Source organism: Peromyscus maniculatus, chromosome 11, assembly GCF_049852395.1.
Source record: "Peromyscus maniculatus bairdii isolate BWxNUB_F1_BW_parent chromosome 11, HU_Pman_BW_mat_3.1, whole genome shotgun sequence".
NCBI classification, from domain to species: domain Eukaryota; kingdom Metazoa; phylum Chordata; class Mammalia; order Rodentia; family Cricetidae; genus Peromyscus; species Peromyscus maniculatus.
This window is the reverse complement of record NC_134862.1, coordinates 40,312,186-40,322,543: the sequence shown is the minus strand read 5'-3', so window position 1 is coordinate 40,322,543 and position 10,358 is coordinate 40,312,186. Positions and strand designations below refer to the sequence as shown.

Genomic DNA, 10,358 nt, shown 5'->3' with positions numbered 1-10,358 from the left:
AAGGTCAATGTCTATTTCCTTCACACACACACACACACACACACACACACACACACACACACACACACACACGGAATAAGGGCTTAAGACAGCCAAAGACAGCACAAATCTAGGTCTTTGCCCACTTCTAAAAGCATCTATTTTCCTCTTCCCTCATTTGTACTATGAGCAGACAGTTAGGGAAATAGCGCCATCCCTCTCACAGTAAGTACTGAGTTTACAGATGCTGCCACTTCCTAGTTCCGATGCTCTTCCTACTCTTTAAAGGACTAATTAGGACGTCTAGTTTAGCTTTCATCCCTAATACCATGTTTTCTAAAAGGCTCTCCCAGACTCACCAATTTTAATTTGCTGTTCCCACCCCATTATTTTCTTCATGGAACCTACATTCTAGTTTCTTTACAGCACTGGGTCTTTATTTTTCCTTTATTTTCCAGTTTATCTAGCAACCAGGGCAGTTTGACACAGCTGTGCCATTCAAGAACGCTCCCTCAATGAATCTCCATTTTTTTGTAATCCTGAGATATGTAACTTCATGCCCAAGAAGTAGAATTTAGGAAGGATTTAGCAGCTTACTTAAAATAACTTAGCTTCTCTTAGACAAAAATCATTTTCTCAGTTTTCATTTTAAGAGTAAGAAAGTCAAAACCGGAGGTAGGCACAATAGTACATGCCTATAATCTTTGCACTTAGGAAATGAGGACAAACTCAATGAGGTTCTCAAGTTGGAGCCCACCTAGATTACACAGTGAGACTCTTTAAGGAAGACAAAACAAAGCCACCCCAAACAAAACCAAACTGGATGTTTTGATATTAAATGAACCTAGAGGGAGAGCACTTTTGCAAAAGGTCATAATCCAATCCGTCCCATATTCTGGAGGTTTAAGAATTTGATTGGGCCAGGCAGTGGTGGCGCACGCCTTTAATCCCAGCACTCGGGAGGCAGAGGCAGGCAGATCTCCATGAGTTCGAGGCCAGTCTGGGCTACAGAGTGAGTTCCAGCAAAAGCACCAAAGCTACACAGAGAAACCCTGTCTCCAAAAAACTAAAACCAAAAACAAACAAAAAGAATCTGATTGGTTTCTCCTGTAATATTCATGCCGTGGAAAAAGTAACAATAAAGACTATAGGGAGCATTGATTTCCTAGCCCCAGTAGGAAGCAGTTTCATTCATAAAAGTGTGGAATTCTGCTGGGTGGTGGTGGCACATGCCGTCAATTCCAGCACTTGGGAGGCAGAGCCAGGCAGATCTCTGTGAGTTCGAGCCAGCCTGGTCTACAGAGCTAGATCCAGCACTGGCACCAAAACTACAGAGAAACCGTCTTGAAAAACAGAAAAAAAAAAAAAAAAAGGTGTGGAATTCTAGTATCTGTGAAATTTTGGTATCTACAATTTGGGTAGATATTTCAATACAATATCCACAAGGATGAATGAGAACTGTGATAGGTATGTTCATGTTACTTGCTAAGCACTTTTCTTTCTGGAACACTCTACATCCCAAACAGACGAATTCTACTCTTTTCTCCTCCTCCTCCTCTATCTACCATTTTCAAGTTATAACCCACCCTCCGCTTAAGTTTCATGGCAGTGGTGTTGATAATCATAAGAAAGGTAATCTTACAGGCATTCACCTCTAGAAATGTTGATCCAAGTAACTCAAATGAGCCTCCTGCTGCAGTAATGAAGACCCAAAAAGGCAATAAAGAATTTGGTAAATTACTAGGCCTGGAACAGGGAAAGGGTAGGTATGATGTGTTGTGCCTGACCATGTTTCTTCCGGAGATGTCTATTCCAGACTGGGTAGCTGACATGCTGAAAGGTTGAGTGGTACTTGTGATAGCTGAACAGAACAAGAGAACAAGGGCTATACCCAGTGTAGGTTAAAACCCCAGTATGCTATACCCTGAAGTGAGGAGCAACGCATCCGATTTATAGTTATTGTCACATTTAGTTACTCAGTCTAAGCTGGTACTTGGTGCCATTGCAAGAGAGACAAAAGACATCCAGATCAGAACAAAATTTCAAAACAAAGTGTATTTGTGTAACTTCTGTTTCTTGATTGCCTTATTTCAGGTTTGGAGATATAAGATCTTTGTCAATTCAAAAAGTATACATCTGTCACAAATGGATGTCCTGCTTTGCAGTTTATACCATAGCTAAGACTCTCTTTTCCAAACTTTAACAGGATAAGAGGGGGGAAAAAACAAACCCTGTTTTTTTTTTTTTTTTTTGTGTGTGTGTGTGTGTGTGTAATATTGTAATACCATTTGAAAGGAGGAAGAGGTTCTTTTGTAATTATTTTAGAGCTGGTATTAAAATATTTTTCAAGATAGTTAAGTTCTAGTATCATTCCCATAATGCAGGAGACTTCACAGTATTTGAGTTTTTTAAAAATATTAAAGCACCCATTTCTTTCTACTCTTGTCAGTTTCTTGTGGTTTGTATTTGTAGACTTAGGTCAAGTTAGAAAACCCAAGCTCTGGCCAACCTTAACGACCCCAGGGTTTCTAGTGTTTAACTGCTGACACTTAAAAATTATAGAGAAGCTACCATTTTCAAGCAGATGTAAGTCTATCCAGATCCTATTCTAGTAAAAACAGGTACACTCAACCTTTCCATTTAAACAATCCATTAGCAAAGGCTACTGAATTTAAACTTCAGGGGATTTAGAAAGAAATTTAGTCAGTGTAGAGAAATTTTGAATGACTTTTGGCATCAGAAAAGAGAAACACTTAACTACTCAAAGGGCGTGGGAATCAGGTACACAAATCCAAGCTGTGGTTTGGGTTGGTAATATGTAACTTGAGTGTAGTATTCGTCACTGGCCCTTTGCCCTGACCCCAAAATATGCTCACACAACAATGTTTTCACTTCATTTATTCCTTTAAAACAAGTCACTTCATACATTTAAGATATTGAAAAATCACATGTCATAAATAAAATTAATGCATCTTAATAACAAAGGCAAAATCATGAGTTGTATTAAATAAAGTTAGACATCTTCCAGATAGCAGCAGTGCATGAACTTTGAAAACTTGCTGGCAAGTAGACAAGGGAACATTTTGAAAGCAATACTGTTCATCTTCACTAAGAACACATTTTCTTATGCCAAGAAAACAACTCTTTTTCTGTTTGGCCCCTTTGCAATCATGTTCTAGAGCTCTGTATTTCAGGCTTTATGGCTGTTTTCTTATTTAAGGAGCTCTGCCTCTACTGTGTTAATACAGTCACTATAGACTATTTTTCATTTCATATCATTTTGACAAGCTATATGTACTTATTAGGCATTCTTATGGAAAAATTAATTTGGTATGTATTTCCTGTGACACCTTGAGTCCTGACTGGCACAAAATGTGAACTGGAAACCCTTATCCTTTAAGCAACCTAGGGATTATACTCAACTAAACATTCTATACCAGTTCTGGTGCCAAGTCACAACATCTCGGTAGAAATTCTTAACCTCTTTACCTATAACTTAACCAAATCATACCTTCACCATACTTAAAATTCCTACGTACAGGTCAATGTGTTCAAAAACAAAAGTAAAAAAGTGTGCCATGCAAATGCTAACATTCATGGCCATATACATTTCCTTTTTAGTAGTACTTTTTTCTATTAAATTAAGATGTAAACACCTCATAATTCAGTACCAACATAATACTTTGTTTTCCAAATAAAATATTTAAAGCACTGTAAACAAAATGCTGACTAATTTTTGAAGAAAAAAACTTTACCACAATCAAGACCATCTTACATTCATTGAGTTGGATGTGCTGACATATTACAATGGTTATTAAGAAAAAACATGGGGCCGGGGATGCTGATCAGTGAGCAAGCGCAAAGCCCTGATTTGGTGCCTATCACTATGAGAAACAAACTAGCTTATTCAAATCAAGTGTTCCTTCAGGTTTACAAATATTGCTTGCATATCTTACTCAAAAATCAATTTCCCTAAAAAATGCTTACTTAAAAATGAAAGGTTTCATGAATCTACTCTTTTAAAAACTCTATGGTGTAAACAAAATTTGAATACTGTAAAACAAGTGATAACAATCACATTACAGAAGTAACATTTCATATGTTAGGGCACAAACCATTCTCCTAACAGTGACTGAAATTAGACTTTCTCATAAGATACAATAATTACTTATGGTAATAACTGCTGGCTAGCAGCTCAAGGTTTTATCTTTCCTGTCCTCAAGATCTCTAGAAGGCTACGTAAACTTTTATTCTCTAATTTTTAAAGTGCTGCAAAAATAAGGTTTCAACACATGAAAAATGTAATTCTTAGTATATGTAAATTTAAGAAGGCCACCTGATTTTTAATATATAACGCATGTTATATAATGTGTGTATATGGATCACTGTTGCTTAATTTCACATACAGCCTACCGTACATTTTCCAAAAGGACGGAAAATTCAACTAGGGCAGCTTGAAGGAAGAAGCTAGAAGACAAGCAAGTTAGGCATGAACAGTTAGGGGCTATATAGGTAGGGAAGGAATGTTATCTTTGGATTGTTTTCTGGGACTTGAACTCGACAGGATATTCAAATGGCATAATGGTATTAGTTCCTAACAACAGGGCTAAGTTGGCCAGTAACCATTTGTTTATGTCCATTTCTCATTCATAGAGGGCAATTAAGAAACCAACCATGAATCACTAGCAAAAGATGTGGTAACATCCGGATGTCTTCATATGGCTGTCACATCACAAAACTCCCAGGGACATTCATATGGACTAATACCATGACTAGGGAGGGCATCTTCATAAAAGCACACTGAGTCTTTAATGGAAAGAAGAGGGAGGGAGAATGGAGCAGCAGGGCAAAGGTGTGACTGTTCCTCCACCACTGCTGCTCTCTCACACTAATATAAACGGTCTCATTTGAACTACAACAGAAACTCCTGGAGGACAGGCAACAACTGAACAACCAGGAAGGGGTTCATGAGCACAAAGTTGATTTTAGTTAGGGTACAACTAAATTCACAGATCTTTCCAAATTCTCAAAATGAGTTTACTCACATTAATAAATAATTTCAAGAGCTTAATAAGCACAGGAAAAAATATAAAACAACAATAAACCTTTTAAATTCTATGAGGCTTACTAGCTTGTATTTATACTGAACATAAATTAATACTGAAATAATTTGCATATAATGCTTCACCTTGAATGTTCTACAACTAGAACACTACTCTAAAACCAGTTTTCCTGTCAGCAAATCATTAAAAAGCCTTTTTGAAAGCCCTTTGACTATCAGCGTCTACCTGGCAACTGGACAAATCAGGTAAAAGATAAAATACGACAAGAAGTAATCCTCTAAATAAATACTAAACAAGATGTAGAAAAAACACTTAGAACGAAGAGTTTGATTTTTAAGACACCAGTACTCATTCTTTTCTTTACATTTACTAAACTAATCCTTCTCTGTAGATAACATAGACTTAGTTTTAAAATGACAGGAATTTATCTTCAAAAAAATAAAACATGCCTGACATATTATAAGTTATTCAATAAATACTTGTTGCATGAACAAATTTTCTGGATCCAAAATTTTAGAAACATTGAATATGGATGCTCAAGTGGTACAGGAAGGCAAACTTTATAAATATGATGCATAAAACTCAATTTGATGGATGTTACCCAGTGTTACATTTTTAATGTACAGTTTTAAATTAAATATTTTATAGAGGAAATAAAAGAAATAAAAAATCATCTGGACCAAAGAGACATTTGTGAAATCATTTGCACTTGTCACAAATGCCAAATGTTCAGTGTCCTAAGCTCACTCATGCTATTTTTAAGGCTCAGTAAAAAAAACAAAAATTAAGTATTTTCAATTTATAGGACATTGCCTGACTGGCTATGTGCACAAAGGGTATTCAAGAAAAGCCATCTGGCCAGGTATGGTGGTCCCTGCTTGTTATCTCAACACTCAGGAGGCTGAGGCAGAAGGATTACTTCAAGTTTGAGGAGCCTGGTCTATATAGCAAATTCCAGGCCAGCCAGAAACACATAGGGAGACGCTGTCTCAAAGCAAGAAAGAATGTCATCTGATGACTGAAGCATACTTTGTGAATTGTCCAACTGTTCCTTAAAGGAACCAAGTTTCTCTCTAAACTGTTCACTTTAATATTCCTTCATTTTATATGGTTACCACTGCCTAGTAAAAGGCTAAGGGTTAACCTTAGTTTGAAAACATTTGCTAAGATACATGGGAAAAGATGGAAGTGCTTTAAAGTACACCGATGGTTGTCTGAGCTATTTAAATGAGATCAAGATAACAAAACTTCACAACAGTATGCCTCTTTACATTGTATGACAGAATACACACCACATTGGAACTTAAAGATCCCTGATCTTTAGAAGAATTAAGAGGTAGAAGACTTTACCTGGAAGATTCTATAGTGAAGCTAAGTTTGAGTGGGTGTGCCTTGAGGATCAATCCATCAAGCAAATGGCTACATATCTGTCACTAGGTAGCAGTATTCTGAGAGAGCTGCATAAGGCAAAGATTTTAAACTTTTTATATTTTGGAAGTGAAACAAACCCAACCAATTATTTAAAAACTGAAAGTCAAAGATCACAGGTAAACAGAGTACTAACTTGCAGAAATGTGGACTATCCGAAAGATCAAAGTGGAGCTTTGAACACTGTTATCTATGAGATCAATCAAAAGCACACCATTGACACTTTAGAGGAAGACTTGTTTGTAAGAAGTGCTTTCAGCGAACAGCTGAGGGAATTAAATCCCCTCAGACAAACTTATATGGAAAACAGCACAAGAAAAAAAAACAAAACAAAAACCACAATTTCAAGATACTTCTTGAATTCTAAAATAAATTAGCAATTAAAAAGGCATACCCTGCTTCATTTAAAAAAATGTATCTAATGTAACAAACACCAACAGTGAATTGCATTAAAACAAGAGGCCAACGGTCTTTTAAAGCTTCAGGAAGCTGCGTCAGGCACCTTTCCCCCTTATACATTCCACTTCTATACACTAGAAATCTCCAACAGGACCCCATTCCTGTTTTAGATAACATTCTCCAGGAACACACGCATCCCTGTAAAATTGCTTCTTATGCACTTATAAGTTGTTAGATACACTTATAAAGTCTACCAAATTGCAATATAAAAAATTTTGACAATTCTGAGTATCTTCATTGGATGAATCAATTCAGAATTTAGAAACTACTAACTCATTCAGAGTTATTAAAAGGAATCAACTACTGGAGACACTGTGGTGTATGTCCAGTGACCCTCCGCAAGGCTTTCCACATTACCTAAAATAGGATGCTTTCTTCTATAAGTTAAAGCCGCTGGGTGCTGGTTTACAATAGAATCCAGTCTTCAGGCCAGCATCAGCAGTGGCCCAAGCCACCTATTCCGTCACCCTAGTAGGAAGAGGGCATGCCACTAGTGTAGCCACACATCTGTAAACTTGCACACTAATTTTAATCTTAACAAGGATTTTCAGTGTCAGTCATACTGGTTAAGTTAAAAGGATGGTCCAAGCACTGTGTTCTTCTATTCTGTAGGGTTATGAATAGCTTATTGGAAAACCCAGAGCCTTCTGGATCTGTGAGGTAGTAGGCTCCAACTCTTACCATGAACACATCACACCTCTCCAAAGTTGGTATGGCCCGTCTCCTTGGCATGGTCCCTTGCTTCTGCTTGTCCAGTTAACCCCTTCTGACACACCATGCATCTCAGGGTGAAGCGGTTTACATCAGTAAACTGTCTCTTTTTTCTAGCTTCATCAGCTAACTCCAGGGCTTGTACGAGAACAATATCGTCATTTGAGGAGAAAATGGTCAGAGGAGGCGTATCTGGATCGGGGAAGTTACGCTGAAGCGGATCATAGTGGATGCCATCGTAGAGGAGCAGCACCCTTTTGGTATACCCCGCGTCTTCCCCAAAACGATCAATTCTGACGGTCTGTGTATCCACTACACATATTTCACATTGATAAAACTTAGACAGAATGGATATCTCAATGGCTCCCCCCCAAGTGTCATCCCTTTTGATCCATTCACAATACTCCTCGTTTGTTTTCCCCAGTATGGCCTCACTATAGAAGTCTGGATCGCTTGCTACAATCTGTGCTATGAGGCATCTCATGTCAGGGGCACAAGCTGGATTCAAGACTCCTCCTTCAACGACATAGTACACACTGGTAAAGAGGCAAGAGTTGTCTGCCGGGACCGCGGTCCTGGTAAGCACAGGCAGAGGTTCCCTGACATAGCTAGAAGCACCGTGTTTGGAAAATGCAGGTGACGCTTTTGGTCTGGTGTGGTCTTCTTCAACAATCAGCAGGTCACCTGTCGAAAATAAAACACATCCAGAACTGCAGAGAAGTTACAGATGGGGGGCTTATTAGCCAACTCGGTAAATTAGGAGCCAAATGAGTTCAAGCATAAAGTGGGTTACCAAGGAGAACATGGCTCTGTAAACAAGAGACCAGTAACACCTAAGTTTTGTTTGTTTTTTTAGTTCACTGTCGCATCCCAACTTAAAGACAAAAACCTTTATGTAAAAAGGTAAGTTGAAAAACAAAATCTCCTATATTCTTCACTTAAAAACGGGAATCTTTCGGCTGTTCACCACAGACTAGGTAGGTCACCAGGGTGTTCTCCTTGCACTTGGCATGACTATACATACCATTTGATGTTTACAAGGGGTCTTGACACAGAACGTAAAGTTTTTAGTGGTCAACACCGATGTTCGAGTTTTAACACTGGGAACAAAACTCTTACAGTTCATACAGTCCAGGTAAAAGTGTACACAAAACAAATTATAAAAACAAATTTTAGACAAAATCGGTATCTCGACTGCCGGCCTGCTGATCAGGATAGGGAAAAAGAACCACCCACCGTATCAGCGGAAAAAGAGTCCTGCTGTCCTTTGGGAAAGCAGAGAACACAAAATAAAACGAGATGGTCCCAAGGTTGACCCCGGAAGCAGGCTTGGGGAATCGGGAACTTCAAGGCTTTGCTCCCAAGCACTCGCCCCAGCCTTCCCGGGGCTCGGGTCGTCCAAGCCCCCAGCGGGCCCACCGGCACCCGGCCTCACCGGCTCCACTCTTCTCCCCTCCACGTCCTCCAGGCCTTACCCGGCCCCGGCCGGTGCCCGTACCTGAATGGATGGGCAGGTCCCCAAGCATTGTGTCCCGGTCGCTGAGGTCCAGGCACTCGGGCGGGTAGCCGACGAGGATGCGCTGACTGCCCGGAGCGATGCCGGTGATGGCGGCGATCTGGCCCTGGAGTTCCCGCAAGCGGGTCCGACAGGACAGCCCCTGCAGAACGTGGGTGCCACCCTTGGCCTTGCAGCGGAGCCGCCACATCGTGCCGGCCGGCCGGCCTCCTGCGGGGCCAGCTTTGGTCCCAGCCGCAGCCGGGGAGGAGGAGGAGACGCCGCCGCCACCGCCGCCGCCGGAGCCACCAGCGGGGGGGACCCCAAAATGGCCGCCTTTCGCGCCGCCAAACATCGCGAGAAGTAGCCGCCGCGGCGCTTCTTCTCGCGACACCTCGGGTAAGGGGAGCCGGCCCCCGGCCCTCCTTCAAGTGCGGACTCTTAAAGCGATAAAGGGGGCGGCTTGAGCGGAATGGCTGGAGGCTCGGGCGGCTTTTCGGGGCGCTGCGGTGAGGCGCCCTGCGCGTCCGCGAGCATTTATGCCCCAGGGAGGAGGGCGGGGAAGGAGTTCCCCGAGTCTAGCAGAGCAGAATGTCACCTTGCAGGGAGGTCGGAAATGATGAAAGCAGCCGCAGCCGCAGCTCTTGCAGCCGCAGCTCTTGCAGCAGCAGGAAGCGCAGACTCATAGTTGGGAAGGTAAACAGATGCCAGGATAGGTCACCGGACCTGCCCCCTCCGTCAGAACTGATTCATCGAGGCCGAGACTGGACGGCCGGGCTCCTCGGTGGGTGAGACGAACTTGAAAGCGTCCACCTGCCACCCCAGAAAGACTGCGTGAGGTCAGCAAGCCTCAGTGCCTAGGGCGATGGATGGCCTCCCTCGGGTGGTGGCCGAGTCCCAGACTCCTGTCATCCGGATTCCAGTTCGATGCCTGGTATCCAAGCAGGAAGACACTTCATTCCCGCCTGGGGTGCAGCCAAGTCCTCACTGCGGCCGAGATGTGGCAGGAGAGACGGGGAAGAAGAGGCACACCGGCCAGACACGCTAGCCAGTTTCCAGCTGTGGGTGCCGAGAGCCCGAGACTGCCTTGAACTTTAAAAAAAAAAAAGTGTGCAGTAAACGCCAGCTAATGACCGAGTTTATAGCATGCGATGGCACGCTGAGGTTGTAAAACGCATACTCGGACTGTCTGGAAGATGACCCTGCCTGACTCCTCGGTAAAG

At 41.6% G+C, this 10,358-nt stretch overlaps 1 protein-coding gene across 1 annotated transcript; it reads right to left on the bottom strand.

The window, feature by feature from the left end:
* Window positions 1–2,860: 2,860 nt before the first annotated feature.
* On the bottom strand, window positions 2,861–9,490 carry Yod1 (YOD1 deubiquitinase). Its single transcript, XM_006995656.4, has 2 exons — window positions 9,139–9,490; window positions 2,861–8,324 (listed from the first exon to the last, which is right to left on the bottom strand). The coding sequence occupies exons 1-2, from the start codon at window positions 9,488–9,490 to the stop codon at window positions 7,621–7,623; spliced, it is 1,056 nt and encodes a 351-aa protein (XP_006995718.1). The 3' UTR covers window positions 2,861–7,620.
* Window positions 9,491–10,358: the final 868 nt, after the last annotated feature.